The sequence below is a fragment of the Drosophila navojoa genome, chromosome X (genome assembly GCF_054131105.1).
Source record: "Drosophila navojoa isolate 15081-1374.11 chromosome X, UAZ_NAV_1.0, whole genome shotgun sequence".
Lineage (NCBI taxonomy): Eukaryota > Metazoa > Arthropoda > Insecta > Diptera > Drosophilidae > Drosophila > Drosophila navojoa.
The window spans coordinates 17,540,001-17,566,726 of NC_142895.1; the positions used below are offsets into that span (position 1 = coordinate 17,540,001).

Here is a 26,726-nt window from a genome sequence, read left to right on the forward strand (position 1 = left end):
CTGTTGTTGTTGGTGCGTGTGCTTTTTGATTTTTCCAGCGCAGGTGGCAACGGGACAACAACAATAACAACAACAGCAACAACAACAACACAGCAGCCTTTGAGTAAAATAAATGATAATGGCCTCAATGATTATGCATCGGCACGTTTCTCATCGCGACCAACACACACACACACACAAACAGAGAGAAAGAAAGAGATACGCACAGCTACATGCACACACATATACGCACACAGTGATACAGGTGTTGACTTCTATGTGTATTAGTATGAAAAAGGATTCAACTGGCGCGGCTGTTTTTAGCTTTGTGACGGCGTTTAGCTGTCGTTGTTGTTGCTGTTGCTGCGGTTGCTGTTGTTGTTGTTGTTGCTGCTGTTGTTGTTGTCTTTTATCGCCACTCGCGCGATTTGCCCAAACAAATTACAAATTGGGTTTAACTACTATTTTTTATGCTGCCACGGCGTTTTGCCAACGGCTGCCGCAGCTGCGTTCACAGCAACAGAGGGAGAGAACAGAGAGAGAGAGAGCGAGCGAGAGAGAGAGAGAGAGACCACCCACAGCTATCCCTCGGTTATGCTCTTTATTTTTTATTGTTGTTTGATTTTCGCGGTCGCGCGTTTGGCTTTTCATTTCATTTAACCGGGGCCCGCCAATGTTTTTGCGGCAACGCTGTGTCAACAAATCGGCCGGACTCGGACCCAGACCCAGTTACAGTTACGTACCCAAATTTGCGCCCAGGACCGGGCTCCATTTCATACTGGACGCACTTTTTGCCCTGCTAGAAATAAACTAGGCAGGCACTAGGGCCTGAAACGCTCAACGTATCCGCCTCTGTTTGCCTCCTGGCCAACAACACCGGCCAATAAACAAAAAACAAAAAAACAAAACAAAAACGCATCTAAATGTATTCCACAAACAAAACGGCAGAGGCTCGAATCATTTTCGTTTGTGTTTTGTTGGTTTTTGTATAAAGGGTTGCACATTCCATCAAATATTAGAGATATGATCTTTGAAAAAAATGTGCCTAAAATGGAAGTGAGAAAATGCTTAAGAATAATGTTAACTATTTTCATTATATTATCTTTGCATCGTTGCCTTTACCCCTCTACCTCGGCCTCTACCTCTAGCTATACTACTGCCCATACCTATCCTCGACTTCTACTTCTACTTCAACTTCTACTTCTACTTCTACTTCAACTTCTACTTCTACTTTTACTTCTTTTACGACTTTTACCGCTACCCCTACCTCTACCCTCTACTCTCTAGCACTCGGTTTTAAGTTGTTTTAAAACATGGTAGGCCAGCTAAGCTCTACTGCTTTGAACACTTAGATTTCCATTATTTTAAAACATAGTAGGCCAGTTGACGTTTTCGTCTACCTTAGTTCAATCTTTCAACAAAAATCATTATTATATTTTTATACGTCTAGTGAACAGTTCAACGAATTTACAAAAAGCAAAAATAAAAGTTAATTTTGCGAATTCCTGAAAAGTATATATATTTTTATAAAGATTTTATATTATATTTTTTATAACGGTGAGTACAAAAACTGCAAATGATAAAAAATTGTAAATCAAAGAATTTATAGAACGCACTGCTTAGAAAGCGCTTTCATCGTCACAAAGAAGATTTGTTTTTTCGATTTGATGAAGGCGAAAAGTAGAAGTTTCTAAACCTGAAATGGGTTCCTCTTTTTCTAAAAAGAGATAAAAAGCTTTTTGACATCATATAAGGATAGTTTGATAAAGACAGAGAGAAACAGAGATATTACTTGGAAGAAGAAGGTATACATAAATGGCTAGAGTATGGCATTCTGGTGATAGACGGATAAAAATAGGGAAGTTTAGAAAGGTAGAAATATGGAGGGAATTCGAGATGGGTAGACAGAAAAAGAGAGAAAGAAGGAGAGGGAGATGCTTGCATGGATTAATGAATAGATAAAGATAAGAAGACAGTAGCAAGAAAAAAGGAGAGGATACCAACAAAGGAGAGGAAGGTACGACTGGACAAAGAGATCTAAGTACCTATAGTGCTACATCTATCCCCACCTCTATTGCTATCTTTTCCTCTACTCGTACTTCCATTTGCGACGTATTGTAGCTTTCAATTATTCTCCTACTTAGTAGGCTTGTCAAATTCTTGCACTACAAAAATCTTCATAGTTTCAAGCACTTATTTTTGAAATATTTTCAAACATAGTAGGCCAGTTGACTTTTTCGTCCACCTTAGCTCAATCGCTCATCAAAAATCATCATTATATTTTTATACGTCTAGCAAACAGCTCAACAAATTCAAAAACAAAAAAATTTGTGATTTTGTGAATTCGTGAAAAGTTTATATATTTTTTATAAATCTTTTGTATTATATTTTATAACGGTGAGTACGAGAATTAGAACAAGAGTTTTTTTCATTTGACGATGGGGGGCAAAGTAAAGCGCGAAATAGCTGGAATTTTTTCTCCCTTTATATGTATATAGAGATGAATAGCTTATCGAATAAGAAGCACAGATCGATGGAAGCACAGAAGGATGGAGGGTAACATGAATAGCTAGAGTATCTAATTTGAATAGTAGATAGATGTAAGTAGAGAAATAGAATATAATAGAAAGATGGAAAGATTAAATGATGGATAGATAGAGATGTAAATATAAATAGAGAGTAAGAAGAAAGGCGAGAGTAATAAAACTGGTACGGTGGAACAGAGATAAAAGAAGTTTAGCTTTCCATACGTCTACATCTATCCTCTCCTCAATATCTACCTTCATCTCCATTTCTGCTTCCATTTGCCAACAAGTTTTGACGTTTTTTTAAACTTAGAAGGCCTGTGAGGATCTACAACAATTTCTAGATATCTGAACACTTATCTTTGAATTATTTTAAAACATAGCAGGCCTGTTGGCATTTTCGTCTACCTTAGTTCAATCTTTCAACAAAAATCATCATTATATTTTTATACGTCTAGCAAACAGTTCAACGAATTTCAAAATAGAAAAATAATTTGTGATTTTGTGAATTCTTAAAAAGTGTATATATTTTTATAAATCTTTTTTATTATATTTTATAACGGTGAGTACGAAAATTGTAACAAAAGAAGAGTTATTTTTCATTCGAAGATGGGGAAAAGTAAGGCGCGAGATGGAGATAAATAACTCATCGAATAAGACACATAGATTGATGAAAGCATAGAAATATGGAGGGAAACATAACTAGTAGCGAATTTTAATAGTGGATAGATTAAAATAGGGAAACAGGAAGATGGAGAGATACAGAGAGAAAGATAGAGAAAAAGATTGAAGATAGTATAGATAAATTAATAGATTAATAAATAAATAAAAAACAGATAGCAAAAAGATGAGTAGAAATTGAGAGGAAGGTACGGCTGAACATAGAAATAAAAGAACCTCTAGCTCTTCCCCTCTATACCTCTACATCCATCCCCTCTACAATAGCTACCTTAATCTCCATTTCTGCTTTCGTTTGCCAAGTGTTGACGCTTTTTTTTTTAACTTAGTAGGCCTGTTAAGTTCTACAGAAATGTCCATGACATTTGAAAACTTATCTTTGAATTTAAAACATAGTAGGCCAGTTGACCTTTTCGTCTACCTTAGTTCAATCGCTCAACAAAAATCATCATTATATTTTTATACGTCTAGCAAACAGTTCAACAAATTCAAAAACAAAAAAATTTGTGATTTTGTGAATTCTTGAAAAGTTTATATATTTTTTATAAATCTTTTGTATTATATTTTATAACGGTGAGTAGAACAAATGGAAGTGGGAAAAAGAAGAATGGTTATAAAGATTTATAGATAAAGAGAAAGAGAGAGACAGGGAGATAGATGGTTGTCTGAGGATACGGCTGAATAGATGAATAGATTCACTTGAATCAAGCTCTCCATTTGTAAACCCGATTCCTTCTGATGGCATTTAACCTTCCTTGCTTTGCAGATGAATAAGCCAAAGGAGCAGCGCATGAGTCCCATGGGTTCTTCGGGATCGAGTTCGATGCGTTCGCCGGCAACGCGCGAGCGTCGGGCCGTCGTGGAGGCCTACGAGGGAACCCAGCTGATGCCGGACGAGGCCATGCTGCCGATGCCGCCGCACAATATGGCGCGCAGTCCGAGCCTTCTGCTGCAGGATACGCGGCAATGGCTGAAACGCTGCCAGAGCCTGTTGCGCCTGCTCAAGCGCAGCGGCTAGAGGATATTCGTTTCTAGTTATTTATGATATTTCGCTGTTGTGTGTTTGGTTGGCCGTTGCCAGCAGTTACCGTTACTTAACGTTAATACCGTTGATTCAAGTGCCAGCTACACATTAGAAAGGCTTATAGATCTAGCTATAACTATTTGCATGAACTATCTCTCAGGCTCCCGCGCTGACCTCATTTCGCTATAGTTTACGATAATTAGTGATTAAGTTAGGCATAGGCACCCAAGCCTCAAGTCAAAGCCATCAGGAATCAATCAACTCCATTGATCCAATTGACACTATTCTTTGCCCCCCATAATAGACACGAAAGCCATTCTAAGACTGCTGATGCGATGTTCGAATTGAGTCTAAATTTTATGTAAATTATATGGGAAATTATGTTTGGATTATTAAATTCCAAGTTTATTGTGCAGTCTACAAATCTTGCATTGAATTATTGGGAAATATGTGCTATAACGGTAAATGAATCGATTGATTGATTGATGTACCGAGGTAAGTTGGATAAACGGGTAAACTATGGAAATCTATTTGATCTATACCAGATGCTTGCCATTTCTATGCTCATCTGATCAAGAGTACTCCCAATCTCTATAGAGCCCATTTACAGGATAGCTCATAGTCGTGCAGATACAAAAGCTAGACTTTTGTGTATCCTTGGCCTGCTGCAGCGGCTGCATTTGTCGACCATGGCGTTGCATTAACAAAGGATTGCCACACCACAGACGCCGCGGAGCAATTTAAATGTATTAAGGGTCGCTGTCGAGCTGCACAACATCTGCCCAAATCACAAAAGGCCCCTCGCAGCAGCAACAACAGCAACAACAACAACAACAACAACCACATGGTAATGGCAACATTAAAACAAGTTTTAAAAACTAAGCAGCGCGGCTTATGGCACGTCTCAAAGCAAACGAACGGGCTAAAAAAAAATGCAGCCACAACATTTGGAATATAAATTTCGTAAAACAAATCTCAGGCGCAGCTGCCCCAAGGTACAAGCGGGCCAGGGCTGACGCATGTGCAGGGCTGCCAATCTGCTATGTGCAGGGCTGCCAATCTGCTATGTGCTATCCTATCCTATGTCCTATGTCTTCTATCGACTATCCTTCTATCTTATATACATTTAATCTTGCTTATCGCTTGTCTACAATCACTTATCTTGTGTCTTCTATCCGCTATCCTTTATGTGCTTCTTCTATCTGGTCTTTTCTCGTATCTCTCCGCTTTCTATCTTCTATTTTATCTTTTATTTTCTTTCTTTCTATATCTCTATTCCTCTATATTTGCCTCTCATTCATTATCTCACTCTCGCTCTCTCTCTCTCTCTCTCTCTCTACCTTCTTCCATCTGCAGAAGGAAGTTTCTTGATTGCCTTCTCCATTCTCCATTCTCCATTTTCCATTCTTGCTATTCTGTACTTTCCATTTCACATCCACAATTCTTAACTCTTCCTCTTCTCTTTTCCCTCTTCACCCTCCACTCTTCCCATTGGCCTCTCCCCTATCACCTATCTCCTCTCCTCTCTTCACCACTCCTCTCTCCACCTCTCCTCTATCCACCTCTCCTCTCGTACTCCCCTCACCTCACTCATTTGTCCCCACTCACCCTCTCTCCATCCTTCCTTCTCCCTTATCACTCCTCTCAGCACTCTCCCCTCTCTCGTGTCTCATGTCCAAGCTTTCCTCTCCCTCCACTCTTGCATCTCTCTTCTTGCTCCTCTCTCATCTCACCTCTCTCCCTTCACCTTTCACTATCTCCAATCTCTAGCTTTCTATTTCTCCTCTCCCGCTCGCAGCTCGGTCCCTCTCTCTCTCTCTCTCTCTCTTTCATCTCTCCTCTCCACTCCCACACATACACTTGACCCCCTCCTTGGTCCCCAAAGTGCATTTTGCCACTCTTTTTTTGGGGATGAGGCCTAAACTTTAATCTATTTATTTTTATTTTTTTCGCTTAGGTCACATCTTGTTGCTGCTGCTCCTGCTGCTGCTCCTGCTCCTGCTGGCCCATCCACCTGACCCCAGCCACTGACAAACGTCAAAATATAATTTTTGCGTGGATTTGCTTCTGCAACACAACAGCAACAACTGCAACAGCAACAACTGCAACAGCAACAATAATAAATGTTCAAAAAAAAATAAAAATAAAACCAGAAAATAGAAAATTTTTTACCACTTTTACAACTGCTGCTGCTGCTGCTCCTGCTGCTGCTGCTTATCGCAACGCTGACTGAGTAGCACATTAATGTGGCCTATGTGACTGGGGCTGGCATAGGAGAGTGGCCGTGCGGGGCTCGGGGGGTAACAGTTGCCAGCGCATTGCATGTCCTACAGTGAGACATAATTTTTAATAATCTACAACACGACCGGGTTGAAAAGCGACAGCGCTGCGGCCCTTGGCAGAGCCCCTCTGCCCCCCGAAAATACGCGCATGCAAATGGCTTAATTTAATATATAATTATACCCTGTAAATGTGACTGGATAAGAAATCGGGTGTTTTATTGATCAGCCTGAAATCGCTCAAGCATTTGCCATATGCCAGCGAGCAAAGCCCATCCGAATGGTAGCTTAACATGCAATCAGTCAATAAAGAAGTTTGCATTGTATATATTTAACATGCAGTTAAGGTGCCTGGTAAATGCTTACAAGCCTGTTAAGCATGAGCAACAATTCATTTGAATAAATTCATATTTACAATCAAATTTGTAGTAGAAAAAAGTTTAGCATGAGCATAAGTGCCTGGCAAATGTTCAGCTACAGGATATACTAATTCACTAGGGTATATACTAATCTTATATATACATACATATAACTAATATATGGTATATTTTATTCAATTTTTGATCACGCTGCTGCCCATGTTCATTCGCATTTCATATGCTTACAATGCAGTTTAAGCGCGTGTTAAGCTTTGCCAGGCGAGCTGGGAATAGACAAAATGCTGATCAAATAAAGCTTTTATGCAGACTTTTTAGTAGAGAGATGTTGACATGAGCACAAGTGCCTGGTAAGCACATATATAGCTATTTTTCAAGTTTATAATCAGGATGTATATATTTAACATGCAGTCAAAGTGCCTGACAACGTTGACCAAACACTTGCTTTGGTTGTATTCTCCCATTTCTTCTCATATTCATTTACCATGCAGTCAGAGTGCCTGTTAACTATGGCTTAGGCTTGTCTGCCCTGCAGTTAAGCTGCCTGACAGCCCTACCGTCGCATATACCCGATGCTGGTGATGAGTCGATGCCAACTGGCTTGTATCTGGCTGGCACTTTGGCTCGCTAAGGTGCCTGGGATAATGTGGATATGTATAGGTGTACTATATGGGCAGATTGTCTTGCCTAAGCCAGAGATTGATGCTGACTCGCACAGCCGCCAACCACCGACCACCGACCGCCGACTGCCGACTGCCAACCACCGGACCTCGACCGCCCTCGCAGTCCCGCAGCTGTAATTAAATTATCATGCGAGCTACGTAAAGCTGCCTACTTTTAGGCTGAGACATTGTCGCCTGCATATGTAAAGATGCTGCACGGACGACTATGGGCGCACCGCCCACACACACTCTCTCTCTCTCTCTCTCTCTCTCTCGCTCTCCTTTGGCTGCTGCGGTACTGCTCTACTGAATGTTGTAATTCAAACGACAGCAACGGGTTAACATTAGCGCACTTTTTATGGCCATGCGTTGGATAAGTGCTCCTTGTTGTAGACCAGCTCGTTGTTGTTGTTGTTGTTGTTGTTGTTGCTGCTGCTGCTGCTGCTGCTGTTGTCGCATCTCTATGATTAGCACTGAAATTTATGCCAGCCGCAAAAGGCATTTGCGACAGCAACAACTGCAGCGCACTTTGTTGGCCACGCCCACCCGCTCGCCGACGGCATCTAGAGCCTCACATTCTCTATGTAAGTATCCAAATATTTGAGACTGCATGTAAAGCAAGCTAAAAATCATATCGATAAGCAGAGTCTAGCAACGATCGCTGCTAGCTAGAGTATCGCCTCTCTATGCGAACTTCATGGTGCTTTGCAATAACTCAGCTGACATCTAAACAAAGAGAAAGAGATGGGATGGAAGCATTCGAATTTTCTGATTTAGATTAAAAGTGAGAAATAACTAAAGCTTTCCATATATATGCTTTCTCCCCTTCCCTCTCTCTTTCTCTCTCTCTCTCTCCCTCACCTTCTCTCCCTCCCTTCTCTCAGTCTCAGTCTCAGTCTCAGTCTCAGTCTCAGTCTCAGTCTCAGTCTCAGTCTCAGTCTCAGTCTCAGTCTCAGTCTCAGTCTCAGTCTCAGTCTCAGTCTCAGTCTCAGTCTCAGTCTCAGTCTCAGTCTCAGTCTCAGTCTCAGTCTCAGTCTCAGTCTCAGTCTCAGTCTCAGTCTCAGTCTCAGTCTCAGTCTCAGTCTCAGTCTCAGTCTCAGTCTCAGTCTGGTCTCTGGTCTCTGGTCTCTGGTCTCTGGTCTCTGGTCTCTGGTCTCTGGTCTCTGTCTCACTATCTCTCTGTCTCTCTGGTTCTCTCTTTCTCCAACCTTCTCTCCATATAGCTCTCTCTGTTTCATTCTTTACTCAGCCCCTCTTTCCTTCTTTTACTCGCTTCGTCTCTCCCCATCTCTTCATCAACTTTTCATACATGTAATTTGATTTCCCATTTCAAGACCTCAGTAGCCTGTGCTTTACTTGAAGTTACTCCTCATTTTATAACAACTCCAACCTCTAAATCAACATAAGTTTCCAATTTGGAAATTCGCTTCAATTGTTTCGTCAAGATAGCGGCGCACTTAGCGGTCAGTTGTGGCTTGTATGTCAATTTGGTTTGGGTTATATGTTTGTGCTTCTTCTTCTCGTTTTTTATTTTTTTTTTTTTGGGCAGCAGCAGCAGCAGTGGAGGCAGCATCTGTGTGGACCAAATGTGGACTTAGGACGTGCTTTTAATTTTTAAAAACTGCTTTTAAAACGTGATAAAACACGTTGAAGCTGCAAATAGTTGTAAAAGACACACAGAGAACAAGCTACTATATACATACATATGTACATATATAGAGAGATATATATTGTATATTTATATATGCAGCAATATATACATATATACACACATACATACATTTTTTTTTCTTATAAAGCGCACAAATCCCCAGCCGCTGATGAGCGACAGAGAGAGCTATATGGGGAAGCAGTGTAAGTGCTGGACGGCAGAGGCAACAAGAAAAAAAAAGTGTAAAGCGTGCATTTACATAATGAAAGATGTAGCAATATGTGACAGCATGTGTGTGTGTGTGTGTCCGTCCGAGTTCGGCTGGGGATAAGCAGCAAACGGGACATCATGTGCGTGGCTGCTTTTTTTTCCTATATGCAAGGCAAAGCGCGAAGCAGTGGAGGACAAACGAACGAAAAAAAAAATGGAATTATAAAATATTGAGGCGAGTAAGAAATGCACAAAGCACACTCACACACACGCACTTGCATGCACACACATACGCGGACACACAGACAAGCAGTGGTCGCCGTTTGACTGCTTGCCCCGCACTGCTTGCCAACCGTGGGTCTATGTAGATGGCGCTGTGAACCACATACAGAATTAATGTCCTTTTAGATACAAATGCAATTTAGAAGTGTGTGTGTATTTGGGTGTGTGTGTGTGTGTGTGTGCGAGACGCCCCCAAAAAATGCTTTCACATGGTCAGCTCAGCATCTTTTACTCCACTTCCTTCTTCTGCATCGACTCTCTCCTTCTTCTCTTTTTGCTACATAATTTTGAATAACATTAAAATTATTAGCTACAAATGCAGAAAAAAACGAGAAAAAATTGCAAAAAATGGGGCGTGGCATGGCAACAAATGTGCATAATGAGCTACGGTCGGACCAGGCTGGCAGCCAGAGCTGGGAGACGGGGCGTGGCAGGGTAAGTCGGTGTCTACGCCGAGATTTACGCGCGACACATTTTTTATTCGTGTTCATTTTTTTTTAGGGCTAAACACTTTTCAGTTGATATCGCAAATCCTTTTTTACAGCGCTTACATAATGATATGTGGGCAACGGCTTTTTTTCGCCCCCAAAGTCCAGCTGCTGCGGTCAACGAGCAGGCGGAGGCAGGAGGAGGCAGGCAGAGGCAGGTGGCAGCTGGCATTTGCATGCAATTTGCGCTGTGGAAAGTGAGGGGAGAGCAGGAGGGAGAGAGAGCGCATGATAGAGCTGATAAGAAACCGGAGGGAAGCCTGAAACTAAACGGAACTGTTCATCTGTCCAGCTGAAGCAATCGCACACAACCAAAAAAACCCGACGACAAAAACAGTTTCTAGTTCTCTTCAAGACTCAGCCTCGGCGTAAGTCCTTGTGCTTCCCTATAGAGGCTTCAGTTTATATTTCTTTCTCAGTCTTATTATTAATTTTTTTTTTATATATTTAATTACAATTTACTTTAATTAATTATACATTGCTTAGCTTATTTAGTTTCAAATAAAATTCCATATTTTATTTAACTTTGAAAAAAAAAAAAAAAACATGGGTCAGTCGCATATGAATAATCCTCTATTTACATATGCTTTAAAAAAATATATTAGACTGGGAGAAATTCAGCAATAATTTTGATCAACCTACAGCACATCAATAAATCCAGAATTTCACTTCAATTATGTTTTATCTTAAGACTATAGTTTTCTCTTGAAAATTTTCTCTCTGTAGAGTTCACGATTTTCACCCTTCATTATTCTCTATTTTCTGGGTTATTGCAAGTAAAGACGTAGAGCAACGATCAATAATTATATGCGTGCCATACTTTGATCAATTGCCTCTCTCTGCAATTCTCACGATGCTCATCTGAAGCCAATAGTTGATTTTTTCCCATTCACCCCCTTAGACGATTCACACTATTCCCAGTCGAAGCTCTAAGCTCTAGCTCCCTACAGAGCTGCAAGATTTAGGCAATTCTCATGATGCGTATCGGCAGCCGCTGTATGCGCTTCTCACTGAACTTATTTAACAATCCATCAATCCAATCAGCTTTACGCTATACCTTAATCAAATCATTATCTCTGCAGTTGGTTTCTCATCTTTATTTGATTTTCTCCCTCTTTACTTATAGAAATTGAAAAAAAAACACATTCCAAATTCGATTTATTTCAAAAATTTATTCAATAATAAAATCAGACATTTATAAATATGCGATTTAGATAACATTCAAATATCAACGAAAGCACAAAAGACAAGAATCTAAGCCATATCCATTAATGCGAATATGTTAGGGTATCCGCTAGTCGAGTACGCTCATATATGTATAGGTATTACCATATATGATGTGATTGTAAACCGCCAGACTTTGTAGCTCATTGTAAGATGTATACTCATGTTAAATTGCTTAACATTAATTTAAGAAACAAAAGTGATTCCCATGTTAAATTTAACTGCCTTGTAAAGTTAATGTTTAGATTTATATATTATATTTTCGTCAGCTCTTTGTAAAGTTAAGCTCTTAATAAATTTATCAATTTACCAGTGTTACTCCATGCTCATGTTAAATTTGTCAACTTGATTGTAAAATTAGTCTGCCCTCATCTTATTCTATGCATATAAATAACCTGATGTTAAGTTTCTGAACTCTCCATATAAGTTTCTAGCTCTATCTTCAAACCTCAGCATGACTTTGATTTGGGTTTATCGTAAATTTCATGTCGCTGATTTTAAATATTGGAATTTGCCTTCTGCAATTACAATCTGGTTTGTCTGGCAGATAAATTACACTTACTAATAAGATTTTAGTAGTTCTTTTTGTTTTTATTATTATTTTTACATGTTTATATATGTATATATCAATTGTAGTATAATCTAAAAAAAAAAATAGATGAAAACATTTGCCTCGACTTCTCTTTGCTCTCACAATGGCAATGAAGCTGTTGGCTTAGTTTTACGCTTGCGTCGCTTGCGCGCCTTGCGGCGCAGCCGATCGAATTCTCTTATGTGCTTAACAATGAAATGCTTCAGATCCTCGCCCTCATACTGACGGCAGGACATTGTGAATAGTATAAGCGAATTAATATAGAAAAAAAATCTTATATCATAACTATGCATATTAGAATTGGGGCTCTGATTGCCGTGCTGCTCCCGCCTCCCCTGGTGGCTTCCACTCTTTTGCTGATTGTTGTTGTGATTGTTGTTGTTGTTGTTGTTGTCTCTGTTATGATTGTAATGATTGTGTTTGCGCACCTTTGGCGAGGGCGGAGGCACATCCTCATCGCTGTCCGTCGAATAGCGACGATTGCGTTTGCCGGCCGCATTGAAATGTTGACGTAAATAATTATAAATGCTCATATTTCTAATTGTGATCAAATTGATGGTGTTGGCGTTGGGATTGATGTTGATGTTGGTTTTGTTGATGTCGCTGTTGCAGTTGATGCTTGTGATGTTGTTGTTGTTGTTGTTGTTAACGCTCTTGTTGTTAGTTGTGTTAATGTCGCTTGTCGTTTGCCTTGTGAATGGTCCCGATTTATGCAGCGCCACATGCTGTAGATATGGCCAACTGCCGCACGCCATCTGCGCGCGTGTTGGAATCGTTGTTGATGTTGTTGTTGGCAGCATTGGCTCGGTATTGTTGTTTGCATAGCGAACATAATGTTGATCTACAGCAGTGACTGCAACGCGTCAATGATCAGCAATCAGCGGGCCCCAGAACATTTTCGATATTTTGGTTTCATCTTCGGTTAAAAAGAATTGACGACCCAAATGTACAAACTCCTTGAGCGACACCTGGCCATCGCCATTCTTGTCTATCACAGCGAATGAAATGGCAGCATCCTCTTCAGATAGTCCCAGACAGCGGAAGAAGAGCTTATATTGTTCGAGATCCAAATGGCCAGTGTGATCGAAGTCAACGGCCTGCAAATGGAATAGTAAATTTCAATTAAATAACATAATTAACCGAGATTTGTTCATCGTCGTGTTTACCTTAAACAAATAGGGCAAAAAGCGACCAATGCGCTTAGCCATTTTCTTGTCGTTCAGTCGATGATGCAAATCGGTTAGGAACTGCTCGGCAGTCACTAGATTATATGGGGTTATCTCGCCGAATTGCTCCTCCCAGGTCTGTTTGATCACCTCGTTGAATTCTTCGGCCATCTCGTCTGACAAATGGCCCAAATCGCTGAAGCGTTTCGCCAACAGCTTGAAATCATCGTACGAGATGACGCCATCGTGATTGACATCCATGATGCGATGCAGGGTGCGCATTTTGCGGCGCCAGAACTCAGAATCGCCCTAAACAAAACAATAATAAAATACAAAATTAAGTCATTATAAATTTAATTCGAATTCAAAATATAACTGCCAATGCTCAGTTGCTTGCGTGCACTGCTTTGTAATCAAACACGCCCACTGATAGAAGTTCAACAGCAGCCGAGACCACAACCTTCCACTGCTTACATGTCTGCGCCTGCGTCACGCACGACTGCGGCGCAGACGTCGAGAGTTCAAAATCCGACATTGAGCCAAAATCGACTTTGCAGCTTAGAAAACACGTTTCCCACCCAAGCACAAACACACGCAAACAATGAGTATACCAGTTTAAGCCACGTGGCTTGCTTACCCGTTCGCTATGCTTCACATTGGCATTTCTGCGACGTCGTTCGAACTCGTCATCCGAATCGGAGTCCGAATCGCTGTCCTGGCGGCGCATAGTGGCTGCTCCAGCAGCTTTCTTTGAATATAGGCGCACATTCTGCAGCGCAGTTGCCGGACGGTAGACAAGGCTCCATGCACCATGTGCTGAACCAGACACCAGGCGCTGCAAATGATAACAAATAAAAAGATAAAATTCCATCAGTTTTTATTGTTACAGTTTGGACATCATTTTTGTATTGCAACTGCTTGTTTTTGTTGTGCAGCAACAACCCACTGCTTGCCTACTCCATTTCGAATTCGCTGTGTTTGGAGAGAAAACAACAAAACACGCACATAAATCAACGCTGTTAATGTTGTTTACTGTTGCATTAACAGCGAACAGTTACACAATTTTTGGCGCTCACGCAGCGTCACGCCCTTTAGCTTATATATACATATGTATGTATACATATACACATATAAGCACCTACATATAAACAAATAATATGCTCTTAAGTATGTTTTTTTGTTATTGTTTTGCTTTGTTTACTGTTTTGTTAAGGTCAGTTCTAGATTCTTGTCGTGGACCGGTTTTCACCGCAGCTTAACAGCGACCCTGAGACCCTTAAATAGTTGTCGAGTTTTGACAGTCACTGACGGCTCAAGTCTCCCCACGTGGTGCACAGTGCATTTTCAACTATGGCTTTGTCTCCCCTTGACCTTGTGCGTCTCAGCTCTAGGAGCTAGAGTAGGATAGATGCATGCAGATCAACTGCACGCACACGCACACGTACAAACAGAACCAGATACTGTTATATGTACATGGATGATTACAACATTGAATCTGTTGTACGTCTATATACATATGTGTGTGTGAACATTTTAATGAGTTTTTGAATCTGTTAAGGCTTGTTGACAGGTTTTTTTTTTTTATTAAAGATAACTTTGTATATGCAACGTTTCTATTGTTTTTGGTTTCTTTCTCTTCTGCTCTTTTGTTTTTAATTACAAGCAACAAAAGTTGTCAACAGCTACGAGTAGCTCGAAAGTTTTTTGATAATGGATAGCTGGTCTCGTTATGATAATCATGATGACATCATTAATTATGAAAAAAAAAAATAGTTGAAATTGGAATATCGAATAAATTTAGCCTATTCCTAACACATACACATATATATTTAAGCGTGTGCAAGACACAAGAAAAAAAACAAGCTCACAATTAATATTTAATATATGCCGAAAACTAGCACAAAGCGCACATCGCAAGTCAACAACAATGCGAAAACGGAGAGAATGAAGCTAGCAGCGCACATTTGGTGCCGGAATTGGCTAGAACAGCGGAAACGGTTTGTGACACGGCTAAACGCAACTATCGCCGCACGCAACGCAATGGTAGGTTTAGCTGGCTGCGATTTCCGTTTCGCTAGGTAAACGGTAAACATAAAACAGCAGCCGTTTGCTATTTGTTTTTTGTTATTGTTATTTGGCGCTTTGCGCATGCTTTTGTTGACAGAATTTGCGCAGTTCGTCAAGTCGCCCCATTTTTTTTATTTCTTTTTTGGGGATGGTTTGAAAGTTGCCTTCACTCAGCGGCGAATTTGTTGTTTTTTTTTTGTTTTTCTGTTCGTGCATTGAAAGATATGTGTCTTTGGCAGTATTGATTGTTGTAGTAGTAGTAGTAGTAAAGGGAGGGAATAGTGCTAAGAAACTATTGACAATTATACAAATATGCATACATATATGTATATGTATGTATCATAGTGATCTATATGTAATATATGTACATATATAAATAAATATAATGCATTATCTTCGTCTTAGCTCTGCCACGCTTACAATTTGCTTCTCAAAGCGAACTTTCTATGCCATCTCTGTCACACACATGGTGGCCTCATTTTCTTGTAACTATAACAGCTGCCCCTTCCCTTCTCGCTTGCTCATCCGCTCTTTTGATAAATTAATTTAACTAATACAAACGCACACAAACAGAGAGAGAGAGAGAGAGAGAGAGAGAGAGAGGACATATACAAACGCTTACATTGTTGTTGCAATCGCTTGTTGGAAAGGTGGAAAGGGGCTGGTGCTGCTGCTGCTGCAGTGCGCCCACCGTTGCGGCCATATTGCGTTCCAGGATTTCTCTCGAAGTACGCAATAGACTGCGGCTCACAATGGAGAGTGCCATGTTTAGTGTTGTTTTTGTTGTTGTTGTCGCTGGTATTTTATATATTGATCCCGACTTAACGGTTAAATTGAGTATTTAAACTCTCTTTATTTGTTTGCTCTTCTTTCTTGCTGTTATCCCCTGTATCAGGCAAGCGAAAAAAAATGTGCAAGCTGACGGCGTTGCTTTGCTGCAGGTATTGTTGTTTTTGTTGTTTTACAGTTGATTGTTGCAGTAGCAGCGCGCATTTAACAACCGGTTTAAAAGTCACAATTTCAAAAATGTTTTTCTTTAAACAAAGTTGCACTTTTGTTTGCTTTTGCGTATTACACTTTTCAGCTCCTCTTCAACTTCTTATTCGTCTTCTTGTTTTTCTTGAACTTCTTTGATTTCTTTCCGTTCAACACAACCGTTCGCTGGCGCGTTCAAAATCGTTTTGACACCGACTGTTGCGGCGAAAAGAAATGAAAACAACGGCGACGGCGACAGCGACGGCAACTCTGTACCAGAAGCGGCTTTGTATGTATGCGTGCTTGCGTGTAAGAGCAATGTGCGTTTGTGTGCATGTGTGTGTATGTAAAATTTGGAGTGCGAGCAGAGAAGGGCAACGCAGCGATGTTACCAGAAAAACAACTCACATACATACATATTTGAGCCATCGCGGTAATATTGAAAACAACGTCAACAGATGTTACAGGCCGGTCAGTGACTTGCGAGCCGCGTTATACATCTATTTTTTAACTATATTATAAATGCATGATTGTATGTTTTAATCAATTGAATAAAGAGAAATTTAACTAATGCATGCATTTTTGTAAGTAGGTATGCTCGTATGCACGTAAATTTACGGTAGTTTGTATGCTTATTGATAAAGTAAACGAAAACTTACATATTGAGGTCGATGTGACAGACTGTTTGTTGAGCGAACGAGCCAGACATACATACATACGTATATTTACACACAAACACACATCATGTAAGCGCCAGCGGCCGAACGGTCGAGCGAGTTTTCTGTTTTTGTTCTACTTCTACTTCATTGCCTCACCAACACATACTTGCATGTTTACCACACAGATAGCGTGTATGTGTGTACACATACTTCTATGTATGTCTGCATGAGCTTGTGTTATATAATTGAATTTGCTCAAAATATAATGGGTAATCTTTACTCTTCACACTCTAATAGCGATCCTGCAGGAGCACAATGGCACAAAAAAGTAAATAAATAAACAGTAAACAAGAGAAACAATGGAGGGACGGAAGAAAAGTTCTTAAAAATGATCAGCTGTTCTGCATCAGCTGTTATCCATGCAAGTATACATACATATGTACATGTTGTTCATGCAGATGCACATACACAAATACATAAACATTTGTATATTCATATGAATGTATGAATGTTTTGCCAAACCAGCAAATGTGCAACAAGTTACAAGTTGCCTTGGACTGCAAGCAGTCTCCAGCAGCGCCATATACAAATGTATGTATGTATGTATGTGCGACCTTTTGCTGTTTGGTGGGGGTGCAATGCACTCTGGCTTCAATTTCAATATTAGAGTATGTGTGTATACATATGTATGTGTATGTCTGCATGTGAACGTGTACAAGAACAACGTGCGCATCGGCATCGGCTGACTTACAAATCGTCACGTAACGTTTTAAGCGCCGGCGAATGCAGGCAATTTACATGAGACGACAACAGGTTAAGGAGAGTGTTTTGGTTACCTTGCAATGTGCATTGTGTGCCTATAATGTAGGTGTGAATATTTAATTATATACATAAAATGTAAACAACTTTCAATGCTCTCATAGAGCTTGGCACACGCCGATGTTTACGCTAAGCTGTGTATGCCTATAGAAAGTTCGATAAAAGTTTTTGAATTTGCAAATCATATAATGCTGAATAGATAAATTAACTTTAAAGTAAAAGTCGATAGCTGTATGTATATGTATTGTCATTAGAGTACAATGATCTGAATAAAATATATGTAGGTGTGTATGTTTTCCGATATTCGTGATCAGCATACTAGCTTCTTTACGCTCTTTACGTCACAGGCGTAAGTCTGGAGTTGCCAAAAAAAAAAAGAAGGCGTAATTACAAACCACATCTGCATGTTAAGTAACAACAGATGAAAATAAAAGATGGCGGGCTTTGGTGTAAGAAGTGTATGTGTTTTCATGCATACATTTGCATACATACATACATATGTATATACATATAATATGCACATGCTTGTGTCACATGTTAATCTGCGACCGGCTTATTAAATGGCAAAGTATTGTGAACATACATATGTATGTATGTATGTAATTATTTATGTTTATATACATAAGTATACATATGTAATTATTTATATACGCATAGTTACATTTATAGTATTTTTATTTGTATGTACATACACGCGACGTGTTTAATTGTAATTGTAAGTTTAATCGCTTTTTCAGCCGTTGATGCGTGGCGGGAACCTGAAACACATACATACATACATACATATGTATGTATGTACACAAACGCATACTTATGTAAGACATGTGTGTCTGTTTAGAAGCTTTGTTGTTTTCGTTCTGTCTTTTGCTTTAACATCTGTTGTTGTTTTCTTCTTTTTTTTTTTTTTGGTGTTGGTTTTTTTTTTTGCGCTGCTTAAGCGTTTGGCGCTTTTGTCAAGGTTTTCTTTTTCGTCTGTTCGAGATTTCCGCAACGCCATTTAGCTTTTGGCGTACGTGTTGTGCCTCATTGTCGTCTGCCGGCTCCACAGCAACAACAGCGACAACAACATAAGAGCTGTTTTGATACTGGTATTTTCAATTTCATTAATACTGCGCTCTGCAATCGTATTGAGAGATAATTTCCATGCAGCATGGGAGAGTGATGCGGTTTTCGTATGCGGATTTTGGCACGTCAGCACTGTTATCTCTGAGAGCATGGGAGGCTGTCAAAGCGGGGGATCTATATATGGGTGTGTAATGCTGCTTTACACATCTGATTTGAGAATAAAATGACACAAAATTAAGTGTGTTGAGTGTGTGTGCGTGACTGCATGTGAATGCGTTTATTTCTTTAGACATGCATGTGTGTGTGTGTGTTTGAGTTTGGTGGCGTTGCCACAGTTCCACAAAGTCTACGTGCGGCATGCAACGTATCCTTTTTGTTGGCGTAGGCTCAAGTGGAAGGCAAATGCACTTAAATGTTGCCATTTATACATATGTATATGTACATACATGTATGTATGTGCTTGCACATATTTGTAAGCATATTTACAGTAATTCATGGACAGACAAAATCAAGCGCCTTATCAGCGACCTGCTTGTGCTATTTTTCATTTATTATTTTTGTTTATTGTTGTTACAATTGATAAAAAAAAAGAAAAAAAAAAAACAACAGCAACGGACATTTCGTCCATCATTAATTTGAAAGTGCGGGCGCTTTGTATGTAAAGATTAGGCCGAAAAATAATCACAAAATTAACGAGGGCCGTGTGACAAGTTCCTGGCTATACTTTAAGCACGTGATATGAAATGTTCTCCATTGTTCTAGAAAGCTTTGCCTACTAAAGAAGTATTGAAAGAATTTAGACTTTTAAATATTCATTTACATATGTATGTACGTTGATCTGCTTCCTGTTAAATAGTGTGTATAGTAACATATTTATATGTAACATATTATATGTAAAATATTAATGTTGAAATGATTTATCGTATGCCCCAAAGCATTGGCGAACTCCCTAAACGGCCCTCGCCGAAAAAAAGTCACAAACAGATTTGGAAATAGCTTCGATGAATTGGGTAAATAAGAAACCAAACTGGTAAACAAAGTTTTTAATTTATTTGTATCTTTTTTTTTTTCATTTAGTTTGCGAGTGTATTTTGCCGTTCGTTTTAAGTTGCCAAAGTTCAAGATGTTTTTTTTTTTTTTTTTGCATCGATCCAAGTCCAAGTTTGAAACAAAATACATTTGGAATAATTAGTCAGTGAATTAATAGAACTTAAAATTGATCGCCTAACAGTTATAATTATGCAAAGATCCATTGGCCTTGTAGAGAAACAACAACAAAACAAACAGCAAGAGAAATCAAAACATTTCAAACCCATAAACAGCATACAAACTTACGGCTGTGCATGCTACGCTTCGCTCTCTCTCTCTCTCTCACACACTTATTTTTTCTGCGGGTGTAATCATGTGTGTGTGTGTGTGTGTGTGTGTTGGTGGTATTGCTTTAGCTGTAATCCACACCAGAAGGGCGCATCATGGCTGCCCTGACAGACAGCGATGCTTTCTTCCTACAAGTCACTCACGAAGAGATGAACTCTTTATTTCGTAACATTTGTATTACATGCACATAGTAAAATAATAATTAAGCAATAATATAAATATTACGATATATTTGTTAGTACACACATACCATGTACATATAAAAGATAGTCATACATATGTATATTACGCTTCAACTCAGCATTCAATTATTCATTATGTAGAGCATTCACTGTGCCATGTGTACTGTTTACCCCTTCCCCGTATTGGTCAAGTGCTAAGTGGTAAACAGCAATTCGACGCTTCGCCTGGGCCTTCGGCAGCACTTTTGTAAATTTATGGCTATTTTTAGGTGAAAATACAATTCGCTTTATCTCTTAACGAAAATAAGTAATTTGTAACTTCAGCGACGTTGAAGCCGGCACGTTAGCCAAAAAAAAAAAAAAACAACAACAACAAATCGTGCGTAAACAAAATTGTAAAAAAATGAAAAACAAATAAACAAACAATAACAAAGCCCCACAACCTTACAGAACTTATCTCATTACAGTTTTGAAGCCATTTGGTGTAAATTAACATCGTATACGTAAGACGTAAAAAGCAATTGTAATTGGACAGGTGACATAATATCATGAAAGCAACAAATTTATGTTGAGCTAGAGCTAAAAGAAACATTCGACAGTCTTTGTATTTAAACTTGCGCGCCTTATGGAGTAACTCAAACAGCTGCAACAGCTGTTAAGAGTCAGTGCTGGTAGCGAGCACTAAATGTTGATAACAGAGATGTATATCGATAATAAAATAGACAGAAATTGCAAAGCACAATGATTATTTTTTTCATTAATCAAAAAAGTGAAACTAGCTAAGAATTTAATAAAATGTACTTATTCTTAATTATCTTATAATGTTGCGAAATTATTCTCAAAATTAATATAATTGCATCGATATATCAATGCATTTACATCGATATAGTGCCAATATACGCACTTAACAAGCAGTGGCAATCGCATTAATGGCACTCGATTTTAGCGACTATCATTATCGACAAGCTATCTGTCAGAGGAAAAAGAGAAGATTGCAACTGTAGCGGAATAGATTTATTGATTTTAATATTCTAGTTAATAAAACTAACCAAGTGCTGAAATTAATAGCGAGAAATCTGCAAAATGGAGGCGCTGGTGAATTACAGCAGCGAAGATGAGCACGAGGAAGATTCCGGCAACGAGATTCGGGTAAATACACCATCCCAAAATGTTTAAGAGAAAAAAAAAACCCAAATGTCAGAGTATTTTTTTTGTGTATACATTTTGCCGAGGCGAGCAAGCCTCTATGCATATACGTATGTGCGTGTGCATATGTGTGCTGCGTGCATGTATGTTTGTGCGTACTATCCACATCTATATATATTTCTAATATAAGCCGAAAATTGTGTTGAAATATGTAGCTACGTATGGCGGGTAATCCACAACACAAACCAAATTCAAATGAAATCGAATCAAAACCAATAAAAAAAAAACTTTCCTGTCCCGCTCCTCGCAACCCCACAAAATCTGCCTCTTTTATTGTAGTTGTGCCTAGTGCTTTAGTTGAATAATGCGAATTTGCTGTTTCTGAATAGTTGAACCATTCCCATAGGCACCATCACAAACATCAACACCACCGCCATCAGCCGCTGCTAACCGAAAGCGCAGCTCGCCGCCCGCACATGCATCAGCTGCGACTGCAACTCCAACCATGAAAGCTGAGGCATCAAAGACTGCAGCAGCAGTTACAGCATCGTCGTCAGCATCTGCATTGAGCGCTGTAAAGCAGCACAAGTCGAAAAACAAAAGCAGCGAGCGCCAGTTGCGACGGCAGCGTCGACGTTCGAGCAGTCATAGCGCAAGCAGCGACAGCGACAATAGCGTCGACAACGCCGACGACAGCAAAGACAAATCGAAGAAACATCTGGCAACGCTGTCGCCAACAGCAGCTATGTCCACAACAACAGCAGCCAGCTCAAAGACGGCTAAAGATCTTCAAGTGGCTGCGAGCGGACGACACAGCCATCATCATCATCGTCATCATCATCACAGAAGTCGGAGCAGTCGCCACAACAACAACAACAACAATGACGAGGTAAACTTTTGTTCTTACTACCACATAGAGATACCTAGCTAAAGTACGCCTCACATAAATACTTAAGATGCGAAATGTATTTGATGGAATTTTACGGAATCTGCCATAATTTTGGTTACATCAATTCCTTCTCATTAAGTTGGATACTTTCATATTGCACTAGTCAAGTTAAGGGGAAATTGAGAGATTAATTAAGAAAGTACATGGTATATAACATCTAGAACTCTTGCTTAGTGTAGACATATTCATAATTCTTATAGGCATTAAATGTGAGCTAGTCCAAGTGAGCGAATCCCTTGTATTCCTAATAATACATCAATAAGATATATGCCATATCCTAGGCTTAGAAATCTCCAGTTATGTTTTAACTATATAAAACTAATATGAATATACTATTTAGCGTTAACTGTCTTAGCACAAAACATTTGTGCAGCAAATCCCATTCGAGTCTCTTAGGGCTTAGGCATCAGCTCCCATTCTCTTAGTTTATAGCCTCGATCAACATAGCTATAAAATTTCACTTTGAGTTTGCGTCACGCTTAATTCTCGACTCGCAGTCTATCTTGACTTATCGATTTCATTTAGCCAACTCGCAGAGTCTCAACACACAACAAAATATTGCCATCAAATATAATCGCAAATAGTATATAAAGCATGAAACATCGTTTTAAGTCTCTATGTGAGGCACATAGTTCATAATTTAATTTGTTTCAACTTTCAACTGCATCAATTGTACGTTCCTTTTCTGTATTTAACCCTGGTTTATATTTTAGTGAAGAGCTTTTATTTATATGGTTTATAGTCCACATTCAAATTTTCCATATTGTCTGATGTCTAGCCTGAAATGTCTGTTTCACTTAAACTCTCCCATCTCCTCTCTCTATATATATATCTAGTATACATATTTCTGTTTTTGTGTATGTGATATGGTTTTTTGGTTGGTGTTGGAGTCGAGGTTGTTGTAACAACTCTATTAGTGTCTATATATATAATTTTCCGATTCTAATTTCTATTTCTATTCTTTTATTAATACATATTTAAGATAAACCATTTATGCAAACTTTTATATTTATATATGACTAAAATATACCATTTTATTATTGTTATTATGAAAAAAAAAAAAAAAAAAAAACAAAACAAAACCAAACAAAACAAAAACCAAATGAAAAAATTAAAGAAAAAAAAAAAAAAAATAGTCTCGACCAGGACCTCGACTTGAACATAGTTAAAAAAAAAACCCTGCATTAGTTGAACTAATAACTGTAAACGAACTGTTCGACCGTTAATACGATAACCGATAACCGACAACCGCTAGTCGGTAATCGAGAAACCGTGATCGTGACTGTTTTTAGAGTTATTAGAGTTGTTCCAACGCGCCCAACAGGGTTTTGTGTCCCACTCCTTTAACTCCTTGAACACACACTCTGACCGCAAGGTTTGCGACCAAGAGCGAAAGATGACCGAGACGTATCCAATGTGAGTATTGCAACAAATCAATAATAACCAAAAGAAAAAAACAAAAAAACAAAAACACAAATTCAAATAGCATTTAATCAACACACACTTATCAACTCGGCTGCGAATTGACGGCGAATCGACAAGTTCCACAACAAATTCTCTTGCAGGCCTCTCCGCAATCAACAATCCACAATGGTAGATCAGCAGCGGATGCATCGAACGACAATGTTTAACTTCGGTTTCTTGTTAACAGCAACAGCGACTAATTAACCAAACAATTTCTTTTAATTTTCCGTTTCATTCTCTGTTTCGTTACGAACAAAAACTTCATTTTAAACCTAAAAGTTCGCGTTTGCTGATGATGAATGTCCTTGCATTAACATGAACTTTCGGCTGCCCGTCTCTTTTCATTGCAGGATGCACGCGGCAGACACCGCGACTCGGAGCGCAACAGGGATAAGGAGCGTGACAAGGAGCGCGACAAGGAATACAGCAAGGTGAGACTAAAGTCAGGAGACAATGATGCGGCAGAAGGCGAGCTTGACATGTTAACTATAGCTGAATTTGTCGAAAATTCATTTTCTGAATAGCTGAACTATCACAATTCAGCTATTCATTGCTGAAAAGCTGAATTTGTGGAAAATCCATATTCTGAGTAACTAAACTATATGTTACTAGATCTATTTTGTTCAAAAGTGGCTGAGCAACAGCTTTATCCACTATGCAGTAGTTGCTGAATAGCTGAATTTGTGTAAGCGCCATTTTCTGTATAGCTAAACCACCGCTTGATTTATTTTGCTCAATGAAGGCTGAGCCACAGCTATATTTATAACTGCTGAATAGCTGAATTTGTAGAAAATCTATTTTCTGAATAGCTGAACTATCACAATTCAGCTATTCATTGCTGAAAAGCTGAATTTGTGGAAAATCCATATTCTGAGTAACTAAACTATATGTTAACTAGATCTATTTTGTTCAATAGTGGCTGAGCAACAGCTTTATCCACTATGCAGCAGTTGCTGAACAGCTGAATTTGTGTAAGCGCCATTTTCTGTATAGCTAAACCATCGCTTGATTTATTTTGCTCAATGATGGCAGGACCACAGCTATATTTATAACTGCTGAATAGCTGAGTTTGTAGAGAATCCATTTTGTTCACTAGAGGCTGAGCAACAGCTATATCCATAACTGAGTTTATGGGGATTCAATTATGAAACTGCCCAACTCTATTTCTTTCCCTTTTCGATCCATGTGTGGCTCGACTATCTCGCTCTAATCTCTTGCTTGGGCTTAGCATCCTTAACTGAACACTTCACATATCGTTCACAGAGCGAGCGCCACCATCGCACCAAAGAGAGCAACAAGGAGGGCGACTATAAGCGCGAACGCGAACGCGAACGTGAGGAGCGTCGCCATGGCAGTGGCAGCGGTCGGGACAGAGACAGAGATAGGACTGGCTCCAGGCATCAGCAGGGTAAAGAGGCGCGCTATAGCGACAATTCGCGCAACTATAACTCCTCGTCCTCCACATCTTTGACTTACAAATCTCAGTCACAGCAGCAGCTGCAGCAGCCGCAGTCGCAGTCGCGTCGCTCCTATGACGATCGTAGCCGACGTCGTTCTCGTTCCCGCTCGAGATCTGGCTCCCGCACACGCACGCCCACCGAGGCACCCGGCAGCCGTCGGCGCCATGCGACGTCTCAGTCAACACGCAAATACCGCAGACGTGGCTCGCACGATTCGAGCAGCCGTTCCAGATCGCCGCCCGCTCCAAAGTCCAGCGAGCCTCTGTTGAAGAGCGTCTATCCCGTGTCCGGGCTGCTCGGCAAGTCGCCGGGCCATGGCATGCCATACAACGCACCTGGTGGTGCTGCTGGTGGTGTTGGTGGGTGTGGTTCGGCAGCCTCGGTAGCGGCTGCAACAGCAGCCGCTGTGACAGCCAACATGTCGGTGGGCGGCGGTGTTCCCGGCGGTGGACTACTGCCCACGCCGAACTATGCGCCCAAAATACCATCGTTAATGTCGCTCGAGCTGAATACACCGCCCAGCGCCCTAGTCGAATCGCAGCCGTCGGCTGTGCAACTGCCCAAGTACTATAATCCGAGCATCATCAATGCCAATCGCTATGCCGAGCAGCAGCAGAAGCGGAAGCTGCTGTGGGGCTCCAAGAAGAGCGAGGATTCGGCCAACAAGTGGGGCAATGCGCACTTCTCTCAGGACTCCGATGGCAAGGTGGCATCCAAGTTTATGCGGCTCATGGGCATCAAGAATGCCACCAACAGCAATACAAATCCCAGCAGCAACAACAGCAGCCAAAACAATGGCGGTTCCAATGCGGATGCAACGACTGACCCAACCTGCAGGAGCAGCAATGGCAATGGGGGTGGGGGATCTGTGCCCACCGATGTCCAGCTACGCCAGCGCATGTTCTCCAACATGGAGCAGCAGTACGAGGTGGCCCGTGCCGCCACCCATACGATGCGGGGCGTCGGCCTTGGATTTGGCTCGCAGCCGCGCAGCTTTTGAGGCGTTCGAGTGGATGCTGTAAATAGAACGTTAAGAAACTCGTTAAGTCACCCACAACAACTGTTCTAAATATCCGTTCGCAATATTTATTTGTGTTAACTGCAAATATCTTGAACTATATAATTCAATTCTTGGTTATATGAATGTATCCTTTTGTGTGTGTGTTTTTTTTTTTTTGAGTACTTCAAATAAATTTGCGAGAAAAAAGTTCCAATTCAAGTGAAATTGTTTATCATGGTATGGGATGTATAGAGCTCTATCTGGAGCAGTCTGAAATATATAATTCGATAACTTTTCGAAGAAAATTAAAATTAAATTGAGCAGTTTTAATTTTTAGCTCTAGAAAAAGTTGAAAAATTCTGAAAAGCTGTTATCAGACGATAATTCCTAGAGTAAAAATAGACCTTGAGGCATACATGAAAGTGG

The 26,726-nt window shown here is 40.0% G+C and overlaps 4 protein-coding genes across 8 annotated transcripts; 2 read left to right on the forward strand and 2 right to left on the reverse strand.

Annotated features, from left to right (window-relative positions):
* The first annotated feature begins 1,395 nt into the window (after positions 1 to 1,395).
* Positions 1,396 to 4,599, forward strand: LOC115565326 (uncharacterized). Of its 4 annotated transcripts, none has more exons than XM_089264903.1 (2): positions 1,396 to 1,536; positions 3,949 to 4,599. In XM_089264903.1, exon 2 carries the CDS (start codon positions 3,949 to 3,951, stop codon positions 4,198 to 4,200), a length of 252 nt encoding a protein of 83 aa, XP_089121029.1. In that variant the 5' UTR covers positions 1,396 to 1,536; the 3' UTR covers positions 4,201 to 4,599. The 4 variants fall into 4 exon arrangements, with proteins under 4 accessions (XP_089121029.1, XP_030246290.1, XP_089121028.1 ...); XM_030390430.2 differs by lacking the exon at positions 1,396 to 1,536 and adding an exon at positions 2,292 to 2,376; XM_089264902.1 differs by lacking the exon at positions 1,396 to 1,536 and adding an exon at positions 2,952 to 3,066.
* Positions 4,600 to 11,986: 7,387 nt separating this feature from the next.
* On the reverse strand, positions 11,987 to 12,771 carry LOC149090662 (uncharacterized). Its single transcript, XM_089263660.1, has one exon. The coding sequence runs from the start codon at positions 12,769 to 12,771 to the stop codon at positions 12,070 to 12,072; it is 702 nt and encodes a 233-aa protein (XP_089119786.1). The 3' UTR covers positions 11,987 to 12,069.
* Positions 12,614 to 16,401, reverse strand: LOC115564652 (sarcoplasmic calcium-binding protein). The gene is made up of 4 exons (XM_030389222.2): positions 15,827 to 16,401; positions 13,775 to 13,972; positions 13,138 to 13,446; positions 12,614 to 13,068 (listed from the first exon to the last, which is right to left on the reverse strand). The coding sequence occupies exons 1-4, from the start codon at positions 15,968 to 15,970 to the stop codon at positions 12,835 to 12,837; spliced, it is 885 nt and encodes a 294-aa protein (XP_030245082.2). The 5' UTR covers positions 15,971 to 16,401; the 3' UTR covers positions 12,614 to 12,834.
* Positions 16,402 to 21,150: 4,749 nt separating this feature from the next.
* LOC115564651 (uncharacterized) lies at positions 21,151 to 26,525 on the forward strand. Of its 2 annotated transcripts, none has more exons than XM_030389220.2 (4): positions 21,151 to 21,430; positions 21,834 to 22,316; positions 24,191 to 24,271; positions 25,104 to 26,525. In XM_030389220.2, exons 1-4 carry the CDS (start codon positions 21,365 to 21,367, stop codon positions 26,298 to 26,300), a joined length of 1,827 nt encoding a protein of 608 aa, XP_030245080.1. In that variant the 5' UTR covers positions 21,151 to 21,364; the 3' UTR covers positions 26,301 to 26,525. The 2 variants fall into 2 exon arrangements, with proteins under 2 accessions (XP_030245080.1, XP_089121173.1); XM_089265047.1 differs by having other exon boundaries at positions 21,214 to 21,430; positions 21,817 to 22,316.
* Positions 26,526 to 26,726: the final 201 nt, after the last annotated feature.